General features: G+C 36.8%; 1 protein-coding gene and 1 long non-coding RNA gene across 2 annotated transcripts; one reads left to right on the top strand and one right to left on the bottom strand.

The window, feature by feature from the left end:
* The first annotated feature begins 6,615 nt into the window (after positions 1-6,615).
* Positions 6,616-10,960, top strand: LOC127869830 (zinc finger MYM-type protein 1-like). Its single transcript, XM_052412489.1, has 3 exons — positions 6,616-7,146; positions 7,353-9,305; positions 10,769-10,960. Exons 1-3 carry the CDS (start codon positions 7,012-7,014, stop codon positions 10,958-10,960), a joined length of 2,280 nt encoding a protein of 759 aa, XP_052268449.1. The 5' UTR covers positions 6,616-7,011.
* A 3,204-nt stretch (positions 10,961-14,164) lies between these two features.
* LOC127867660 (uncharacterized) lies at positions 14,165-19,247 on the bottom strand. The gene is made up of 2 exons (XR_008043598.1): positions 17,151-19,247; positions 14,165-15,853 (listed from the first exon to the last, which is right to left on the bottom strand). It is a non-coding gene; the product is annotated as an uncharacterized LOC127867660 (long non-coding RNA).
* Between the last annotated feature and the right edge of the window lie 4,660 nt (positions 19,248-23,907).

Raw genomic sequence — 23,907 nt, 5'->3', positions numbered from 1 at the left:
CACCCGATAAAAATAATAAAGGATCCCTTTGTTTTTATTCTCATGCATCACCGTCCATTTTGAAAAGCAGCAGTTCGCGGTAAACACATGAGGTGATATTTCAGTTTATTTTGATGCTGATGGAAAATAAAGAGTTTGAAAGTTGGTTAGTGCATACGTAATTATTTTTCCTCTCTCTACAGTGAGTGTCACATGAATTATTGATTGTTATTGAAGTGTATGCCGTCATTTTAAGTGATGGAAATTATGTTTGGTGGTAGGTTTTGAGAAACAAACAATTTTGCACATGTTGGGGATCCATTATTATTCTGTATGAAATTAGAAGCAAAATTTTCTCTCCTGTAACAGTCTTTGGTGTAACAGTCATGCATGCAACAGTAAATACTCATTTCGTGACAGGAAATACAAAATGTAAAGATGAATCGAATACAATCAGCATAAGTTAAGAAATTTATTGTTTATTTAGTGCATAACTTCCATGAGTTATTATTTCAACGAAATAATAAAAAAGAGATGTGTTTGTCAGAAACACAATGTCCCCTTATGCACTTTTTTGATTTTGTTTTGACCTTTGACCTTGAAGGATGACCTTGACCTTTCACCACCCAAAATGTGCAGCTCCATGAGATACACATGCATGCCAGATATCAAGTTGCTATGTTCAATATTGCAAAAGTTATGAAGAAGGTTAAATTTTGGGACACACAGACACATACAATGACAGACAGGCCAAAAACAATATACCCCCGATCTTTTGATCCGGGGGCATAAAAAGTATAGGATTTAAACACAAACATTCCATAGGCTCGGAATAGGTGCTTCAAGAAGGAGACATAAAGAAAGAACATATTCTATCCAAACGAATATGTGACAAAGTTAAGAAGTTTTATCTCCGAGAAGATAACTCGAGAGTTATCACTGGCTTAAAGAAAAACGTCACAAAAGGCAAGAAGAAAAAGCAGAGACATGTTCTATGTGACAATTTGATTAACCTCCATCAAACATTTCTGTCAGAAGGTAAAATAAAGTTGAAATACAGCCTTTTTTGTAGACCTAGGCTGTTCTGGGTGTTATTTCTGTCCGATACCGATAGGAATACATGCCTGTGTAAGACAGGTGACAACAGGGATCATATGATTACAGCTCACAACAGGGATCATATGATTACAGCTCTATATAAGGCAGATGTAATTTCCCTAAATACAATTGAGAAGGTTTTGAAAGGAAAGGTGTGTGACATAAAGAAGCATGATTGCATGTATGGTCTGTGCAGCATGTGTAAAGACAAAGCACTCAATCAATGAAAAAGTATCAAATCTGATAATTGAATGGTTTGAATGGAAAACCAAGTCTGAGAAGAGGATCATGAAAGATAGCAAAGAGAAAGAAATCACATTTACAGTGAAAGAGACAATTACTTGCACAGCTGAAGAATTGTTTCAGAAATTCAGTAAAGCATTAGAAACATACATGAAACACGAGTTTAACAAGTTTGCGCAACATATATATTTCAAAAGCAGAAGAGACAATATAGCAGAGAATGAATGTATAGTGCATATAGACTGCAGTGAAAATTATGTGTGCAAAATGTTAGAAGAAATTCAAAGTATGCACTTTGGTGCGTCAAAGAAGCAATTAACACTCCACACAGGTATAATTTATGTACGAAAGAGTAATAAGGAAACATTTTGCACTGTGTCTGGATCCCTAGAACACGGCCCAAGTGCAGTCTGGGCACACTTGAAGAAAGTACTAAATGATATAAAAAAGTACCATCCAAATATAGTCAACATTGAGTTTTTTAGTGACGGTCCTACTACACAATATAAGACAAAAGGGTAACTTCTTTTTGCTTTCAGTTGAACCACAGGAGATGGGGTTTAAATCCACGAAGTGGTCATTTTTTTAATCGGGACATGGTAAAGGTATACCTGATGCAGTAGGCGGGTCAATCAAACGCGAAGCAGATAAAAAAGTTATGTACGGTGAAGATATAACTTCTGCACAGGCATTTGTAGACAAAATGAAAACTGGAAAAACAAAAGTTATACTTGTTACTGAAGTAGAAATCAAAGTAGAAAAACTTAGACTTCAACAAAACACATTGAAACCCATACACGGAACCCTTAAACTTCATCAGGTTATAGTGTGTTCCCCTGGAACAGTTTCCTACAGAAACTTAAGCTGCACATGCACCAGTACTTGTAATCAATGCAGTGAAACCTTAAAGCAAGTTGACTAAGTGAATCAGCAACAAAAGACAACAATACTCAGGAAAAGGAAACTTATAACTGAAGAAAAGGTAGAAGTTGCAAAGAAAATCAAATTACACGATGAAGCAAACTCAGAAATAGATAAAGGGAACACTCCAAAACAATCCAAACATGACGTTCGCTGTTTTCGAGATTCTGATGAAACAAACATCAAACATAAGCAAGAGTGTTCTGAGTATAAAGAAAGCAAGACTCTCAAAATCAAAAAGGAAATAAAAGACATGACATATTAACTAAGCTCTTGAACGAGCTAAATGTATGCAAAACATATGCATCGTCAAAGCAGATGGTAACTGCCTACCTTCTTGTGGAAGTGTTTTTGCTTTTGGACAACCTGAAAGTGTCACAGAAATAAGAGTATGCATCATCCTTGAACTTGTTAAAAATGAAAACAAGTACTTAGACAATGATTTTCTAAAAAAAGGAGTTGACGCCTCTGATGAAAATCTCCATCATAAAACAAAACTGTCACTTCAATACGCCCAGTACTCAGAAACGTACATCCCTGGGACGAAGTTGAATAAGAAAACTGTTCAAAGTTTGTACAGAAAGGAGGTTATGTCAATTAGAGAAGACAAATCTTTAATGGGAATTTGGCAGTTACATGCAATGTCTACAGTTTTTGATACCCCAATTTACTCTGTTCATCCAAAGCTTGGAAACAAGTCCGTATGAAAAGCTATGAAAGAGGAAGAAGTTCAGGAAAATAAGAAGGAAGAAAGGAAGAAAAAAACAACAGACAAATGGATAAAGTTAACTGAAAAAGAAAACATGAACAAAAGACAAAGACTGGATTCGATGGTTACAGCAGATGAGCATACCGAACTGGTCGAGGTACAGGAAAAAATCCAGAAACTCATGAGGATGAGGAGGACCTTGGTTGCTGAAAGAAGCGAGTGTACGGTCTTCGAAGAGGGAGGGTTCCTAAACGAAGTACAAACATTCACGCGAAAATATAAAATATAAACAGTGAAATAACAATTATTAACAAGAGGGCCATGATGGCCCTGAATCGCTCACCTGACTAACCAAATACAATCCCAACCCAGTTTTCATCAAGATAAACATTCTGACCAAATTTCATAAAGATTGGATGAAAAATGTGACCTCTATTGTCTACACAAGGTTTTTTCTAATATTTGACCTATTGACCTAGTTTTTGACCCCAGGTGACCCAAATACAATCCCAAACCAGATTTCATCAAGACAAACATTCTGACCAAATTTCATAAAGATTGGATGAAAACTGTGACCTCTATTGTCTACACAAGGTTTTTCTATTATTTGACCTAGTGACCTAGTTTTTGACCCAAATACAATCCCAACCCAGATTTCATCAAGATAAACATTCTGACCGAATTTCATAAAGATTGGATGAAAACTGCGACCTCTATTGTCTATACAAGGTTTTTCTATTATTTCACCTAGTGACCTAGTTTTTGACCTAGTGACCTAGTTTTTGACCCCAGATGACCCAAATACAATTCTTACCCAGATTCCATCAAGATAAACAATCCGACCAAATTTCATAAAGATTGGATGAAAACTGTGACCTCTACTGTCTACACAAACAAATTGTTGACGGTTTTTCTATTATTTGACCTAGTGACCTAGTTTTTGACCTCAGATGACCCAAATACAATCCCAACCCAGATTTCATCAAGATAAACATTCTGACCAAATTTCATAGATTGGATGAAAACTGCGACCTCTATTGTCTACACAAGGTTTTTCTATTATTTGACCTTGTTTTTGACCTAGTGACCTAGTTTATGACCCCAGATGACCCAAATACAATCCCAACCCAAATTTCATCAATATAAACATTCTGACCAAATTCCATAAACATTGGATGAAAACTGTGACCTCTGCTGTCTACACAAACAAACTGTTGATGATTTTTCAATTATTTTACCTAGTTACCTAGTTTTTGACCCCAGATGACCCAGATCCCAACCCAGATTTCATCAAGATAAACATTCTGACCAAATTTCATAAAGATTGGATGAAAACTGCGACCTGTATTGTCTACACAAGGTTTTTCTATTATTTGACCTATTATGTGACAAAGACTTTGACCTAATGACCTAGTTTTTGACCCCAGATAGCCCAAATACAATCCCAACCCAGATTTCATCAAGATAAACATTCTGACCAAATTTCATAAAGATTGGATGAAAACTGTGACCTCTACTGTCTACACAAATTGTTGACGGACGCACGCACACACGCACGCACACACAACGGACGCCCGACATCAGATGGTCACAGAAGCTCACCATGTCACTTCGTGACAAGTGAGCTCAGATGGTCACAGAAGCTCACCATGTCACTTCGTGACAAGTGAGCTAAAAAGTGGTGACAATTTTTTTCCGTGTAAGTATTGTGTCATCAAACATTAATATGTTTTAACTGTTTAAATAACTGTTTAAAGTTTAAATATTATTCATATATTGTAACATATTGTTTAAATGACATTTTCCTGTTGTATGTGTTGTGTATGTCATTAAATATGTCATTAAATTTTTTGACATTATTACAATTTATGTGTGATGTGGTTTATCATTACATTATCAATGTTTTGTCACAAGGTCATTTTGTTCATGTAAATATTATGTGAAATCATAAATGTTGACACATTTTAATTGTAACATTTATTCAAAATACATTTTAATATCATAGTAATTTATGTAATTTAAAATAGTATACTTACCTTATAGTTAGATGTGTTGTCCACAAGAATTGGGACAATTCTTAAAAGGTGAGGGTACTGCTAGGCCGTTACCCCACCCAGTTGTTATTGTATTGCGTAATTTAAATAAGTCTCGTTTCCAATTAAATATCATAATCACAGTAAGAATTTATATGAAACATTAAAGATAAATATCTTATTAATTGATTTAAAGTCATACCCATTGTTAAACTTGTGTATTTGTCAACGATTTAACTTAATATTCTTGTTCGCGCTTGCATCTTGTTCATTCATTAAATCCGCCATTTCGTATGACATTCATTGGTAGATATTATTACTTTAACGGTCGTCACATGTCATTGACGTCACGCCGGTTTTAGTATAAATAGTGGGGTCAAACGTAAACAAGTTTCACTTTCGAATACTGCTAAAACGAATACAGATCAAAATTGAGTAGATACTTAACTTAAAATACTTCAGATTATTTATAAACCTTTAAGGGTTGAAAAATAGTGAGATGCAGGTACGAATATTTTATTATTGATTGTATACGATATTTTGGATATATGCTTTTATTATAAGAAAAATAATTATGAAACTGAAAGTAAAAGTACAGAAACTTTTATAACCCTTTGTTTTCTTTGTTACATGTATACGGCATAACGATATATTACATTTTATATCTCAAGTATTCCGCTGTATTTTCTCTTTTCGGCCATCTTGAATGTTTTTTATTATTATTTGACGTCATTCATTGAAAATGTGCTTAGTAATGTGATGTCATTCATTGAATCTTGCATCTGGCGTCATCTTACTATGAGTATAAATAGGGCCCAACTGTTGTTTGGCTTCAGTACCTTTTGGGCACTGACGCTGACATAGGTTCGCTTTGGGAAATGGATAATCAGGTACATAACTAGAGCTTTTACGACTACCGATTAGATAAGGAATAATGACCGAAAGAACATAGAAATGACCATTTTAATGTAAATAAAATAAATATATAAATTATTCAATGTTTTGTTTTACTTGCTTAAGAGTTATTTGTGGTGTTGGAATAGTCTGACGGCCACCAGACGGACTGGCATAACAATATTCAAACAATTTTGAATTCACCATAAGTCTATTAAGAAAGCAAGAACATGCTAATATGAACAATATGTAAGTGGTATAAATTGTTAAGCAGTTATTTTATTGAACTCTTTAAATGGAAACAAAAGCCCTTTTATTCAGTTTAATCTGTTAATTAGTTATAAAGCATTGTTTTAAAGATATCTACTATGAGTACATTATAATTGCATGAGAGATGAGGCTGGAAGATCCTTGGAAAACAAAGCTGGTTGTGTCTTAAGGTCGAACAAGAGCTTATCTGAATTAAGACAAAGAGCTTATCCGAACTGAGACGGAGTCAAAGATGAGCTTAGGGTTCAAAAAAAGTACATTTTTTAGGTTTGTGGATGTATAAGCGAAGTAAAGAGGAAAGCCATTTTAGAAGGAGGTCCAATGCTGTATGTGTTGACCCTGTTTAAAGCTTTTCTTTTCTGTGTTACAGGGGCGTAGATAATGGGGGGGCAGGGGGGGCGGCCGCCCCCCCCCCAATATTTCGGCTAGTATCGTTATATAAATAAATGTAAAATCCCAAAAAAATCGCCGCCCCAAAACCAGTATTTTTGTAATCACGCGCCGTCAGTGCAGAAGCCATGTGTCCCCTAGGTAAAATAATGGGATGGTTGGAACCTCTTAATGTTGATGGCAACATTATTCAGACACTATAATGTTTATTTAACTTGCCTGGCAAAACAACCCTTCTTCGAAACTGCTTGAATCATAAACACACTGTCAGTGCTAATGTCTTCACTGTTTATCTCAGACTGCAGAACATTCCAGGAATTAGACAGTAATGACCATTAGTATCATGTCAACAGTCTCTGCAATCAAATACGCGTGAAAAACATTCATTAGTTTGAAAATATTTTTGTTCTCTAAGTACATCAGTTATTATTTGATTAGAAATCATTGAAACAATATCATATATGTAATTGTTTAATGTTCAAAATGAGTATTCCTAATCAGCCTCGAAATTTTGCGTTTCCTAAGCGTACATTCGGGAAGAAAAAGCCAGAACAGCGTTCATTCCAATCTTGTTGGTTTGATTCCTTCACATGGCTCCACTACGATGAGGTATGTATATTAGTATTAAATTTTAATTTGCGATCGTTCTTATCTTTTCTGAACCTAACGTTGATCTAAATACAAACGAAATTTAGAAAAAAAGGCACAACATACAAAAAATACTCGTATTGTAAAAAAAAATGTTGCTTAATAATGTTTCTTATTATTATCATTAATATTTAACACAAAATTTATTACAATGTTATTCTTTTCAGAGCCGGGACCTTGCGTTCTGCCACCTCTGCATGGCGGCCAAGAAGTTGGGCAAGATCGGCAACACGAAGGTGGACGGCAGCTTCATCAGTGATGGCTTCTCCAAATGGAAAGCGGGTACCGAGAAGTTCCGGAAGCACGAAAAAAGCGAGTGCCACAAGGAGGCGGTCGAGCGACTGGTGACGCTTCCCGCCACGACGCGTGACGTGGGGGAGATGCTGTCAGCGGGGCACGCTAAGGAGAAGGCCGACAACCGGAAGCAGCTGCTGCAAATCCTACGCAGCATACGGTTCCTCGCACGCCAGGGCATCGCGCTACGTGGGCACGACGACGATGAGGGGAACTTCATGCAGCTGCTACAACACCACGGGGAGACGGACAGCTCTATTCTCGCGTGGCTGGAACGGAAGCGGGACAAGTTCGTCGCCCCTGATATCCAGAATGAAATACTCCAGCTCATGGCACTGCGCATCCTCCGTAAAGTGGCCAGCGACATCAAGACAAACGAGTTCTACACAATCATGGCTGACGAGACAACAGACAAGTCCAACCGAGAACAAGTGGTGGTAGTCTTCAGACACGTGGACGAGGACTTAAATGTGCACGAGGACTTTGTTGGGTTTCACCAAGTAAATTCCATTGACGCCACTACACTGACGTCGGTCATAGAAGACACTCTTCTAAGAATGAACCTATCCTTGAGCCAGTGCAGAGGGCAGTGTTATGACGGGGCCAGCAACATGACCGGAGCGAAGCGTGGTGTGGCGACCAACATCTTAGCAAAGGAGGAGCGAGCTGTGTTCACGCACTGCTACGGACATGCACTCAATCTGGCCGTTGGGGACTGTGTACGTCAGTGCAAGCTCTTGCGCGACACCATGGATACAGTGCATGAAGTCTCCAAACTGATTAAGTATTCACCAAAGAGGGACAGTACCTTACAGACCCTGAAGGAGGAGATGAGCCCCGATACCCCTGGTTTCCGTGTACTGTGCCCCACGAGATGGACAGTGCGTGCAGCAAGCCTGTGTAGTGTCTTAGACAACTACACTGTGTTACAGACCTTGTGGGACACCTGCTACGAGCAGACCAAAGACTCGGAGATCCATTCCAGGATAGTAGGCGTGCGGTCCCAGATGGAGAGCTTCGACCTCTTCTTTGGTGTCCATCTGGGTTACATCATCCTGCGACATACAGACAACTTGAGCCGCACCCTACAACAGAAGGACATGTCCGCATCAGAGGGTCAGGCAGTTGCTTCAATGACAGTGGAAACATTGACCAGCAAGCGCTCCGACGATGCCTTCGACAAGTTTTGGGTTGACGTCAACAGCCAGCTCGATGACGTCGACGTAGGAGAGCCAGTGGTTCCCAGGCGACGCAAGATGCCGAAACGCTATGACGTTGGAACCGGGGCCCACGGGTATCCAGCCACAGCACGTGATCGGTACCGCCAGGTCTACTTTGAAGCATTCGATTTGGTGATCGCGTGTATCAAGGACAGATTCGATCAGCCAGGCTACAAAACCTACAGATCCCTCCAAGACCTTCTGGTGTGCTGCGCCTGTGGTGGTGACTACACCACTCATCTGCGGAGCGTGATGGACTTCTACAGGGACGACTTCAACGAGCAGGCGCTCACCACTCAGCTGGAGACGTACCAGGTCGCCGTACGGGACAAGAAGGTCAAGACCATCACGGACATTGTCACGTTCTTCCGCGACTTGTCTCCTGAGTCTCGCCTCTTTTTCTCGGAGGTGATGCGCGTCCTCCGCCACGTCCTGGTAATGCCCGCCACCAACGCCACCAGCGAGAGGTCCTTCTCCGGCCTGAGACGCCTGAAGACGTACCTCCGGACGTCTATGACACAGGAGAGACTCACCCACCTCATGACGCTCCACGTGCACAGGTGTGCTACCGACGCAATGGACTTGTTAGATGTTGCCAATGAGTTCGTCAGTGTGAATGAATCACGGTTAACTATCTTCGGGAAGTTTTCATAGAATGTGACACTTGGCATTAACATTACGCGAACAGTGCATGATAAATTGTGGCTTAAAAATGAATTATCCGTAATTTTTGTTTATTTAACTTAATTTAATAATATTTATTCATCCTGGTTCAGTATTTTGATAGTGCTCGAAATGTGGATACATTCTTTACTTATCATGTCATATTGTATTGGTTGTTGTGTATTTTCATGTGGTTATTTATAACACTCTCCCATTTTCAGGTGTTAAATATGTCCATCAGTAATAAAATATATCCGTTGTGAATGTAATGTTAATGTTTTTATTTTTCATATCACTTGTAAAACTCCGTCATTAAAATACATAAACATTTACTTAATTTTATGTTGTAATTAGAGTTTTTGGAAAGAAAACAATAACATTTATATCAACATGAAAGTTCCCCAAAAACGCACCATTTTAATTGTAATTGTAATTTTTTTCGGAACCACGGGAGAGGACAACCCTCTCAAACGAACCTCTTTATGTTCCCAGTACAGAAACTGGACCGCCCCCCCAATGTTGGGAGGTTATCTACGCCCCTGTGTTATGAGGCAACCATCACAAACCATCACAATGGGATGACCAAGGAACGTATCGGTATCTACTTTAAGGAGATGAAGGCCATATCGAAAAGCATGATTTCTACCAAAGAAAATTAAAATTCTATTTCACCAAACACCACCAAGACCGCAGTGGTCCAGCGGCAACCCCGCAGTCAATCGTGAAATCCATTTCCAGATAACGACCGCGCACGAGTTTTTATCAACATTTTTTTTAGAGATTGTCACAGCGACATCACCGTGTTCCACAGTGTTTCACGTTGTATTGCCTGGGACTAATATTAGTAGTGTGTCACACTTTTAATCATGGTGATGTGTGGCAGAAGGCAGATATCAAGCTAGACGTAGTGTAAATAATCAATTTGGACTGAGTTTGAAAATGTCTGAAATTAACACTAACTTTCACACCTTTTAGAGGGAATATTCTGGTGCCTGCATGAGTCTAGGAATGTCGGCGTCAACCCTAAGTTGGAAAAGGCTTACGATGGTCCCTATCTTGTAACAGCGAAACTCTCCGAGATCAACTTTACGATCAAGCTAAACAAAGAAGGCCAAACCAGGGTTGTACACCACAACAAGCTTAAGCCATGCAAAGCGGGGATACTACCGAGATTGGCGTTATCTGCACGGAGGAAAATTTTAAAAACATAGAAACCATAAACCAGCCTACCATCAGTGGATATTATATTCTGAAACTTAATGTTATGTTAATGACATTAAGTTGAGAACGGTGAAGATACATACAAATCAATGCCTATGTGACAGTGGTCGAGTGAAAGAATATTAACTCTTATTAAATTTCATAGACATAGTCAAAGTTATTACAAAAGAACTACTAAATTTCAGACAAAGATGATTCCTAAGGTGCAAGCGCTGCAGCGCCCCAGGCGTAGATACCGGTGCAAAAAGTGCGGGAAAACCAACAGGAAAGGGAGATTGATTGGCCATATCCTGAAGCACCATGTGCCGATGGACCAAGCCCCTTTTTCTTGCGGATTGTGCAACTTCCGCTGTACGGAAGTGGCAGATTTAACTTAACATATAACACGGTATAAGTGTTACGTCGATGAGGCCAAACAAGAAGGAGTAATCGATCTCTCACAAATCCTGAGAAAAGCGGAAAGGCCCATCGAGGTAAACAACTTAATGGACTTGGATGAGGGCGATCTAGAAGATGACTCAGAAGGTATCTTTGAACAAGACGCAGAGGAAGTAGTCCTACCCGACTGGATGTCTCAGGCTACCGGTAGTTTGCCAACGCCTTTGACCTCAGCTCCTGTGTCTGCGTTTAAGCAAGTAGAGAAGCCTGTGGAAATTTAAGTGATTAGTGTTGCAAGATTACCAAGTCACTCACCGCTCATTCTGGCAATTCAGGCACCAGCCCCAAACCTGTGGCCAGCGACGATCCCCTTCCCAATGCCGACGTAAGAGAATAAGAGAGAGAACGCTCCAATAACATTCACACAGTCATCAACGGTTAGAGCAAGAGCACCCCGTTAATAGACGAACATGAATTTTTGGGTAATGGCATTGCCGAGTTGTTCCTTGAGGATTTATGTTCTCCAGCAACCACTGCAACCGCAGAAAATCTGAGGCAAGCCGTGAAACTCGAGCGTCCCGTTAGCCCCGCCAAGAAGTGCGACAATGATGTTCCAGCTGCTAGCTCATCATCAAACGAGGTGCTAAGACAAGCTTTCACTGTCTTGGTCAATCAATAAAGCAGGGATAATAGGGAGATTCTAAAGGCCATTAGAGAGAACACGGCGGAGATTATTGCGTTCAATCAATAACAAACTGGGTCTGATTAGTGATGACATAAAAATACTACGATTCAACTCAGACCTGGAAAGGCGGTCCACTGTTAAGAAGCTTGAGAAGGAGCAGGTGCTGACGCGGCAAACTAAACTACCAAAGCCATGTAACATTTCCAAAAGGATGTATTGTTGTTTTACTGTTTAAAGTGTGTTTTGTTAGTGATTGTTTATTTTAAATCATATAACGTTCTGTCTTAATATAAGATGTTTATCAGGAAACTGTTATAGTATTTGTTACAATTACCAGTTGAGTGTGGCAACGGGAGTATTGCCAAAAAGACAAGGGGATATTGATATGCCCTGCATATGGGAACATTAAAGTATCTAACAATTGTTTATATTCTGAATTTAACTTAACTTACCAATTGCTGTACCACTCATGTATTGAATATTTAAGCAGCCATGATTAAATTTGCATGTGAACTTGTTAATTTCACAGAAAAGCATACAAAAACAAAAGACATTGCCGTTAAAAAACATTCGACCCATTAACTGTAAATTCTACTTTTGTTGTTGTTGTTGTTCTTTCTGTGTTTTATAACTTCAAAATTCATTGTTACGATGTATAAGTTTTTTGCTCATTGTAAACTTCTTTTTTATAATAACGTTTAGTGAATATACTGTAACACATGTATACCTTAGTGGGTGGGGTAATGTTTATTTACTGTTTGATATTTAACCTAAGTTTCGAATGACGTCTGCAGTTAAGCTATAGTATTGCATGAGAATCTAATGATAACAGACAAAATTTACCTGGATAACCAGCTACGCCATTGTTTGAGTTTAAATTTAAATTTTTTGTAAAGTTATTGTACACATGTTCACTTAGTGTTATTTAACCCTAGGTGGCGTTGTAGCCGAGAATGACGTCACTATTAAGTAAACAATCTGCTGTCAACTGTTTTTATACTGTATTAATTTTTATTGTTTTAAAATACTATTTGCATTTAAAATAGCAAATATTCAGATAATTTATGTAGTATTATATATTATATTGTTAATACATAGTGAAATGTTATATTTTTCATTGAACAATCCAAAATTATTGGTGATTCTGTCAGTCTTCTGCTGTTCACGTTATGACATTCTAATACTTAGCAGAAGTTCTGAGTTTGAATCACTCTAACCAGAACGGTTGGGTTGGTAGGTGGTAACGCAAAAATAGGAGAATAAAAGAAAGACAAAAGCTTTGAAAGTTAATGGTTTGTAATTAACAACCTCATAAGAAAAAGAAATAACATACAAATATAACAGAAAAACTTGCAGAATATAACAGAGGAACTTGCAGAATTTTAACATAATTATAAACTTATAACTCTAACTTTTCTCACATAATGTTATTATTGACATGAATGTATTATGTTCATAAATGTGTGATATGATGAAAATAATAAATGATACATGTATGTTTGACAAAATTTACAAAAAGTGTTTATTTTTCACTTCTTAACTAAAATAAATTTATTTTGACACGATTCGCTACCGCTTCCGAAAGTATTTTACTTTCACAAAAGTCAGAGTCGTGACAATACCTTTACATCTTCGCTGCATGCCTATTTTAATATGCATACATTATTACATTTTTCGTATGTTATTGTCAGATCACTCACATTTATGATCTTGTCGCAGCCATCTTGTCGCGTTGGATTGTGGTTACATTTTAGTTATTTCTTGCAGCGACTCAACTAGGCATGAAGCAGGTTATTTATGATGAAATCTCTGTTTAATACTTGTTTAAAGTGGTGTATCCCTCTCTCTAAGCGCCCATATTTTGTTTTACATTAATTTTTGTTCAAAATCCAATATGGCTGTGTATTTTTGTGTGATGTCATTTTGAGCGTTCATGACCATTTATATGGTCGATCGACGTCACGATGACCAACGTTTTTGGTCACTGACCCACTTTTTGGCACCAATCTTTTGAGTCGCCCCAGTATATAAGGGTCCAGAAACTTTGTTAAGCATTTCAGTCAAGCCATAACATCAAGGGTATATACATCGATTAAAAATATTAAGAAAACTTGTAAGAAATACTAAATAATTATCTTATACTGAATTCACATTTATAATAAGTACAACAATATAATAGTCTTAAATACCTAACAAATAAAGTGACTTGCTTCGTAAATATATGTAAGTAGCTTATCATTCTTTAAAACTTATACTATAGTGTTGAATGAGTGTTGAACAGTTGCACGAGGGTTTCATTGTGATAGCAGGACTTGTTTTCTGAGAGTTTTTAGGTTATATACATTTGAAGAAAATTGTACTGTTGTTACAGTATACCCATTACGAGTTACGTTAAAGCATAAAGCTACGTGAAGCTTTAAATGACTTGTTTGTGCGTTTTTACAATCCTGACGAGAAAACAGAGCAGCCGGCGTGCAACAATATTTCAAAACAAAATTTATGTTTTTTTAATCAAAAAAATCAAAATATTTGGTTGCAACTTAATATTTGTAAGCACCAACATAGAATTCATATGTGACTCTGGCCTATCAGCTTGTGCAGATGCACCTTACATTGCAGCAAGCGCAGATTTGGAAGTGGATTGTGTGTGCTACAGTAAAGGCCTTTGTGAAATAAAATGTCCTGAAAGTTTTAAGGATTCTGTACCAACTGTTCACAATGTGAAATATTTACTGTATGATGAAAACGGACCTGTGATGTTTGACAAAAAACATCAATACTTTTATCAAATGCAGGGTCAAATGGCTATCTTGGATCGACCATACTGTGATTTATTTGTGAATACCCATCATGGACATGCTATGTGTGGCATTGACTTTGATGTAGACTTCTGGAAAGGTGTCTGTGAAGCACACAAATGGTTCTGGGTTACACGTGTGTTTCCATCATTATTTTTGGACAGGGAGAGAACATGCATCAAAATGATGATACGCCAGTGAAAACGTTCCAGCATCAGGGTTCCCCAACACTCTGACTCTAAATTGTGTTGTGCCCTGCTTGAAAGTACCAAGAAAATACAGCCAAGAAAACAGAAGAAGTCTTCCAATCACAAGCTACATTATGGTGATAAAAGTCTATATCAAGCACTTCCCTATGGTAATAGGAAGCGAAACAACAGTGAACAAAACCATCTGTAATGGGTCAACAAAAAAATTCCGTCATTAACAATGAAATTCCGAAACACATTTTGGAAAAAATAAGATCTGAGCTATCGCCAGAGACATAATTGCAGGGTGTTAGCGCCCCAAGAAATTTGAAGCAACTTCAAAATTTGAAATTAAAGGTAAAGAACAAAAACAAACTATCTCACGACTAAATGTATTCTTTGCATTTATTGCTATCGCAACTAAACGGTTATGTTCTAAGTATAAAAACAACGCCTGAACTATTTTGCGACACAACGTTTAATCTTGGTGACTTTTAGGTGTCTACAATCGCAATTCAGCACCAAATGTTTAAAGAAGCACCTGTGCTACCTATCGCTTTTATGATACGTGAACGAAAGTTCCAAAGTTGCCACGAAAGCTTCGTTGACATTTTAAAACAACAAATACCAAATTTAGATTCAAAGCATGTAATGATTGTGACAGACCAAGAGCAAGCAATAGAAGGTGCATTTGAGACAACATTGGAAAACGCAAAGGTCGTGAACTGCTGGGTTCACATACTCAATGATGTGAAATTTTGGGTTCTAAAACACAGCGGTACAATGGAGGATAGGATAGGTGTATGAGGCAAATATCCAAACTTTATTGCAATGTGAGAACCGAACAATCTTTGATGAAACATTAGATGAGCTAAAAATAAACTGGAGCTAATCGTTTCTGAAATATTTTGATGACTGTATTTTATCTGCAATTGTTAACTGTTCAGCACGATGGATTCTGTTAGAAAGAGATATAGAAAGTTAGAAAGTGACAGTCTCAATGCTATGTTAAAAAGATTACAAGGAAATTACGAGGATTAATTGATTTCAGCGATGATGGCAATCGGCATGCCACAACCGGATGACAAAAAAGTTTACAACTTAACAGAACTTAGGCAAAAGTGTCGTACCAAAATAAATAAACAAGTATCGTTGAAAAAAGATGGATGCTCCCCTTGCTTGACCTTCAGATAATCTATTATTAGCCTCGGTGACCTTGACCTCAGAACTCATCAAAAGGTAGAGGTCCATGCAAGGTACCTACATGCCAAATATGTAAGAGATCAGTAAAATATTGAAGGCGCTATGAGAAATTGTAACAAAAGTGTGATGGAAAATCTATTATTAGCCTCAGTGACCTCATCAAAAGATAGAGGTCCATGCAAGAAAGGGTGATGGCGATATTCAAGTCAATGCGGCTCTATAATTAAAAATAGTTTTAAAAAAAGACATGCTAGCGTCCTCCATTAACCTAATAATGCCTCAAAACCAATCGTTGATGTACATAGATCGTTATTTGATGCGTCAATATCAAAATCAATTATTAAAACGCCTTATTGCACAAGTGGAAAGAAAAGAAAACTCGAGTTATCCCCTACAGAAGACCCGTGTAAATTTAAGAAAATACCCGACCTGTCAACTATAGACGAAATAAATCAATTTATTGAATTGAGCGACCATCGAAATGACAGCCTGATAGAATTTTGCGAAAATGATGTTAAACTAGCGAATGATAATGAGCATTTTTTAACAATTCACAAAAATCCTCTTACACAGATAGAATCTATATATAAAATTGCATACACATTAATATGCAATGCATGTGAAAATGCGTAAGAGCAGCAGACTTCCCAGACCGAATTGATACGATAAGACAGCATTGAAAATTTAATATAGCGACTTGAAAAATGTCTCCTCTGATTTGTTTATTTGGATCGGTAACTCTGTTTGCCTATGGCGGACAGTGTGAGTTAGCATGGGACAAGGTTTATGGCCTATTGTCTGCTAGAATAGACAACATCATATTGGAGCAGGAAATAATCAAACATGAGCAAGATGTCATGAAAAAACATATGAAGGATCTCATCACATCGATTACCGCAACTAATCAGCAGTTCAGTGAGGTGGCTTCTTTTAATCAGAAACCGACCTCTGTCCAGGAGAGACTCGAAAATATTGACAGTCACCTGAAAGAGGTCGCATCTGTTGAGATGCGGACTGGAGCAGGAGAAGGCAGCAACACAGTCATGACTAAATGCTTTGCTGAAAAGTGGAACGTACAGTCCGATATGAACGTTTTAATGAATGCATCTGACGTCTTTCGAGGTCAGATGTCCGAATTTAAGGAAAATCTCAAGTCTACGTTGAATAAAACAGCCAAACTTGTATCAAGCACCGAAGATAAGATGAATACACATTTGAATGAAACTCGAGTTCATATATCTTATTTAGAAAAGGAGATGGATAAGTCCATAAGGCGAATTGAAACTACAGATAATCAATTATTAGCCTCGGTGACCTTGACCTCAGAACTCATTCAAAAGGTAGAGGTCCATGCAAGGTACCTACATGCCAAATATGTAAGAGATCAGTAAAATATTGAAGGCGCTATGAGAAATTGTAACAAAAGTGTGATGGAAAATCTATTATTAGCCCCAGTGACCTCATCAAAAGGTAGAGGTCCATGCAAGAAAGGGTGATGGCGATATTCAAGTCAATGCGGCTCTATAATTAAAAATAGTTTTAAAAAAAAGACATGCTAGCGTCCTCCATTAACCTAATAATGCCTCAAAACCAATCGTTGATGTACATAGATCGTTATTTGATGCGTCAATGTCAGAATCAATTATTAAAACGCCTTATTGCACAAGTGGAAAGAAAAGAAAACTCGAGTTATCCCCTACAGAAGACCCCTGTAAATTTAAGAAAATACCCGACCTGTCAACTATAGACGAAATAAATCAATTTATTGAATTGAGCGACCATCGAAATGACAGCCTGATAGAATTTTGCGAAAATGATGTTAAACTAGCGAATGATGATAAGCATTTTTTAACAATTCACAAAAATCCTCTTACACAGATAGAATCTGTTAACACATGTATTGATGTCAGCGACAGTCGCAATAGCAGTCCACATAATATCATTTTATTGTGGAACGAAAACCTCAAATTAACTGTAGATGACAAAAATGAAATTACAAACAACGAAAAACTACATTATCAGCATATAGAGGCAGTCAATAAGCTTTTAAGAAATCAATTGGGGAATGACATTGGCGGCCTTCAAGGACCTGAGAAGGTCCCACAATTTGATAAGACAACAAATAAATGGCAAAAGCATATTCCCTTAAAACCAATTAATAAAAAACTGTCATAATAAAGTTGGCGCAAATTTATGGTGAAGGCGAAGACAACATTAATATCTTAGTTCTGTCAGTGCAAAACAAAAAAATATCATCGATTGTGGTCTTTATGCACGTGCGCACGACACATTTTTGTGTATTAGGAAAAAAACTTGTTTTGATTTGATATTTAATTCCTTAAAGTTAAGAGAACATCTTTTGTCTTGTTTAGATTCCGACATATAAGTGAATTTCCAACAACCAGTAAAACTATCAGTGTTCGACGCAAAAATAAATCAAAGTCAATAACAATTGATTTATATTGTATTTGTAATTTACCAGCCTGTTTAGAGATCAAGTTCAATGCGACAAATGCTCGAACTGGTTTCACAAGCACTGTGTTCATGCACCATCGGACATTTCTAATGTTGATGTGCAATATGTTTGCCCAAATTGCAACATGCAATAACTTGTGAATGTCCTAAATTACATTTTGGTATCTGTTACACATTATTAATTCAAAATTTCTATTATACATGTAAATGCATTAATATTCTATAGTAATATATGCGTGCTAATGTCATTGTGTACATAATAATTCTTTGATGATGTACATGATTGTAAATTCTGTACTGTTTTGTTTGCAAAAATTGCAACATGCAATAACTTGTGAATGTGTTAAAGTACCTGTTCATATCTATTACACATTATTTATCATGTTCACCTTTCTATTATGTATGCATTAACATTCTATAGTAATATATGCCAGCTTGTCATTGTGTACATTATAATTCTTTAATGATGTATATGATTGTAATTCTTTAATGTATTGTTACTAAACCATTAAACCTACTTGTGTTTGTGTTTATGAAAAATGTGAATTGTCTAAAATAATAGCACAATAATTAAATATTTACTTTCAAATATTCCAGTACCAAAACATAACGCGTGAACAATTACGAAACAATTGTTCAATTACAATCCATATCGTCTCCCATTTCCTTTTTGGTTCATATCATCCGCAGATTGCTTTTTTTGTCTATATGGTCCGCAGATCACTATATAATCTATATCGTCCGCAGATTGGTCCGGGTTTTAGTTCGACCCTACTTTTACTAAAAATGGCGTGATGTAATAAGGCATTGACATTGTTCACCGTTTGTTTGCGAGTTCCTCTGGAATAAATTGTCAATCAATTCTGACAATTATTTCTTCAATTGAAGGATCCTAGTTAAAATCAGGTAAGATCTTTTAATAAACTTGACAATCATTAATGTTGGTAACCAAGTGTCCTATTTAGAGAACATTGAAAATGAAACTGTTAAATCAGAAGTAAAATACTTAATAGCTACGAAAACTTTTTTGTTGGTTACACATATGCAATTGGGCACTTATTTAAAATTTAAATAGTAAATATGTCACAAGAAAGTTCAGCAAGCATGATCCCATATGAAATCTCCCAGGGCCAGAATGATATTTTTATTGAAGATCTGTATTTGGTTGACATACTTTATTTTCAAAACAGACCACCAAGCATTATAATGGATAATATTACAAGCGATGTTTTAGAACTTAATGAAAAAGTGCGCTCGTCAGATTCTGATGAAGACATTAACTATGAGTCAGACTGTACAGAAACAGAATTATCTGTGCTAAATGAGACAGATGGAGTGTCTGTCCAAATTGAGAATTCCTTGTTTGATTTAAAGAAACAAGAAAAGCAAAACAAATTCAAAATTCTAACATGTGGCTGTTCGTCATTTCATTAAAAAACGTGCAGCGATGTCATTGACTTTCAACAAGCAATCTCTTTTAGACAATACTGCCATAAACTCACTTGTGATGAATTGGATTTAGTAATAAAAGCCCACTTGATTACGCACAGACAACCGGTCACACTAAACACTACAAAGTCACACAAAGTCTAGCAAAGGCACGAAAAGTCATGAAAAGGCACGCAAAGTCCAATAAATCTACACTAAATTAACAAATTTAAGGCAAATGAGAAAATAATGAGATGGAAAACATTGTTCAACATGAATATTTAAATTATATACGGTTGCATAGTATTTTAAACTATACGTGAACGTAATTTTAAAGTATTAGATCATTTAGGTGTTTCAATCTTTATTTCAAACGCTCTTTATTTCCATGAACAACTTAAAATAAGCATCAATGTGTTTGCAAAATAAAATAATCAATTCAACAAACTACTATATAAACAATTTATTAAATATTTACCCTTACATTCCTGTTATTTATCACACTCGTGTATTAATTAATACGATACGGGGTGTCAGGAGCAGTAACCGGCGCAATATGCGTGCCACAGGGTGCCACGAGGAGTTGTTATTTCCAAGACTGACACTTCGACACTTGTAGGCGGGGTTACTCTCCTGATCAACGCATATGCTAGATGTTGCCAAGGACAAACTGCCGATGGTTGTATACTTACAATAGCGGTTGAAAGTATCCAAACTGTTAGTAGCCAGTCTGTGCTTAGTCATTCATCAATAAACAACCTGCTTCAAAAGATGGAAAGTGCTTGCATTGCACAGCAATCATTTCTAAACTTTGAGAAGCTTAATGACAGTGACTATCCATCTTTAACTGGTATCACAAGAATGTAGGGTTGTAACGATTCATTCGAATATTCGAATTACTCGAATACAGCTGTGGACGAATTGTATTCGTTATTCGCCACCTCCCGAATCAAATATTTGACGAATACAAACAACGTGGTTTCCAGTTTGAAAGTTTAATCTTTTCATCTAAACTTACGAATGAAAGTTCATACAATAAACCCCTATATTTAAATGTTCTTCTCCTTATTCCGGTGTTTTTCATCATGTTTATCCCACCCACTATGTTACACAGTGAGATTATTAACAAAAATGGCGGGCACCGGTTGAATATTTGAGTTGTGGTCAGTATTTATGGGGTAATGATAAATATTTCTTGTTCAATACTTTTTCTATTGTCACACTGTTTTTATTCAATATATCAAATGAGCATATGTCAGATAGGTGACATTGAAATATCATCTACATCACCTATCTGGCATATATGCTCATTAAAAAAATGTGAATGGGTACTGTCAATAATGTGTCAACTGTTGACTCTTAATTGTTCTACTCAAGGATTTTATTGGTAGTAGTCATGTTTTCAAAACTGTGTTTAAAGTTTAAGCAGTTCTAGTCAGTGTTTTGTGATTTCAAAGTGTTATATTTCATATTTTCAGTATGCAATGATACTCAATCAAAATCTTGACATATACTCATAGTTTCATACTATATAATGACATGTCAAGGTGTCAGTATTACTTTTGTTCATTGAAATTCATATTCGCAAATAAATATTCGTATTCGCCACCCTGTATTCATGATACTTATCATAGTCGTCACCTAGTGTATTCGTTACAGCCCTACAAGAATGCACTTTGACGACCTGTGCCGCCATCTAGTTGACTAAGTGAACAAGAGTTGTGTTTGTCAGAAACACAATGCCCCCTACTGTGCTGCTTTGATTTTTTAAAATTTTATCCCTTTAAAAAATATATCTTCCCTTGTGAAAATAATCTCCATTTAAAGCTTGTTACTTCCCTTGGATTTATTTTTTTGACCTTTCACCACTCAAAATGTGCAGCTCCATGAGATACACATGCATGCCAAATATCAAGTTGCTATCTTCAATACTGCAAAAGTTATGGCCAATGTTAAAGTTTTTGGACGGACGGACAGACAGACAGACAAACGGACAGCTGGACAGTTCAACTGCTATATCCCACCCTACCGGGGGCATAAAAACACACCTTTAAGGTTAGCAAGAACAAGTATTGGACTGTTCTTATTCAAATTATATATTTGGGCATATCAAATAAACTTCTGTCGACAATATTTGGACTCACCAAATAATGCGTCTCGACCGTCCGCAAATCATTTATGAGAGGATTTGTACCTCTGTATCTTGGGTTGAAGATACGTTATTCAGACAATTATCAGCATATATCGGCTAAAATGTTGAAATATTATATTTATGAATATAGTGTCTATCCGAAAGATATGCAAGTAACATATGCATGGAATAACACATTCAATAAGAATACACTTCATATACTACAGAATTAATAAAATCTAGGAATTGAAAAAAACACAGTTTTGAACATCAGGCACAAAAATCTACGTAAATAGTATATTTAATTGACTTAACAGGAATTAAAAACTGTATTTTAAATTTGTTCCGACATTGATAAAAAATAAACCAATTTTCTTTGATGGATTTGGTGGAATATCAATTTAATTCATTTGAGTGATCATAGAAAATAATATTTTCATGCTTTCTATGATCACGAGTATCCAACAATAATCCTCTACTTATTCTAGCTATCCTATTATTTTGCAGTCATTTATTCCACAAAAAGTATAAAAAATGCTTTCATATTCAAAAAATAAAATCTATTAGCCTGAATTTTTTCGAAAAAAAAAGTCCGGCTTATTACACAATTGAGCAAAGGTATATATTACACAGTTGCTGAATCTAAGTAAATTGACATACTAGTACATGTATACAGCTACTGGTAAATTAACACCACATTGATCACTCATCATTGCAAAATAACTTGAAATATTTATGCATGTTCATCCTTCAGAAGACAGCTGGATAGATGAGCCAGTGCCCATCCTTGATATGCTCATGCAGAAAAGGAAGTTAGGAGACAGCAGCCCCAGATGATACAACAGAGTTCTTGGGAATTGCCAAAATTGACAATCCCATCCCTCTTGTTATAATTGGGAACAAAAAGGCTGCTGCTGGCCTGCAATACAAGTCATCAAAGAAGGCTCCTTTGTTTTAATTGTCTGGGCAAAATACGCTGACAAGTGGTCTCAGGTTGCCAAAGTCATAAATATTGTATCGCCTGCAGAAGTTGAAATACATTGGTACAAGGGCACAAAACAACAGCCTGGGGGCCGTTTCATTATCAGTTGCAGCGCAGTTGCAGTTGAAAATTTGCTATTAATTGCAACTTGCAACCTTGTGTCCGTTTCATTAAAAAGTTGCAGTTGCAATGTGCACTTGCTGGCTGCAAATTTGTATTGGGCGTTTGCAACTGCCTGTATTAGGTGGTGCAAACTGTTGACTAAATGGCCGAAATATATATGTGCTACAGCGACAGAATTAGCGAAATAGATTAGAAGTCTATTCCATCCTCCAATTCAGTTCGTGAATATTCGTGACATGGATTTTGTATCCAGGTAAGGCGTTGACCGCGCTACTGCCCAAGAATTAGTAGAAAATATATTAGTTGGTCAGGATTCATACTGTTGGACTCGGGGAGGACACTCCATACCTCCTGACACACAAGCAAGTTATATCTCAGAATTTATGAATCAATCTGTTTCCTTTTATAGTAGTGAATGACCTGACCCAAATGTTTGTATGTTGTACATGTATTAATATCCGATAAAAACTTCCGTTGTAGAGATGGCGATGTATTAAGTGTTATTGAATTTATAGTTTTGACCGAAAATCGACTGTATTCATTCCGATTTTAAAGAATATGCAGTGTGGATCAAACAAAGGAAGTTTCTTCTATTTGATAGCCCATTTCGCCAGAAGATCAGCAATATTGGCAGAAACTCGGAATTCTAAGTCATATGGAGCGTTATCAGCTGACCACACTAACCAATCAAATTCTGGGGTATTATGTTTACATTAAATCAGCATGGCGTCTGCTTCAACAGTTTCCTTTGTTGAAATAAAAAATGCCTTTTCTAGCGGTAGTTTGCCGCAATCACTTAAAAAATTGAATATTACATCAATAATTAGTTACAATCTCAACATACATTCAGACTTTCGTTCAATCAGAGAAGTTTCATACGAGCTGTTTACAAACGGAAACGTCAGAGTATGTATACTTTTTAACCTGATAATT

The sequence above is a fragment of the Dreissena polymorpha genome, chromosome 2 (genome assembly GCF_020536995.1).
Source record: "Dreissena polymorpha isolate Duluth1 chromosome 2, UMN_Dpol_1.0, whole genome shotgun sequence".
NCBI classification, from domain to species: domain Eukaryota; kingdom Metazoa; phylum Mollusca; class Bivalvia; order Myida; family Dreissenidae; genus Dreissena; species Dreissena polymorpha.
Note: the sequence above shows the minus strand (reverse complement) of the source record. Positions and strands in the feature narration are given on the sequence as shown.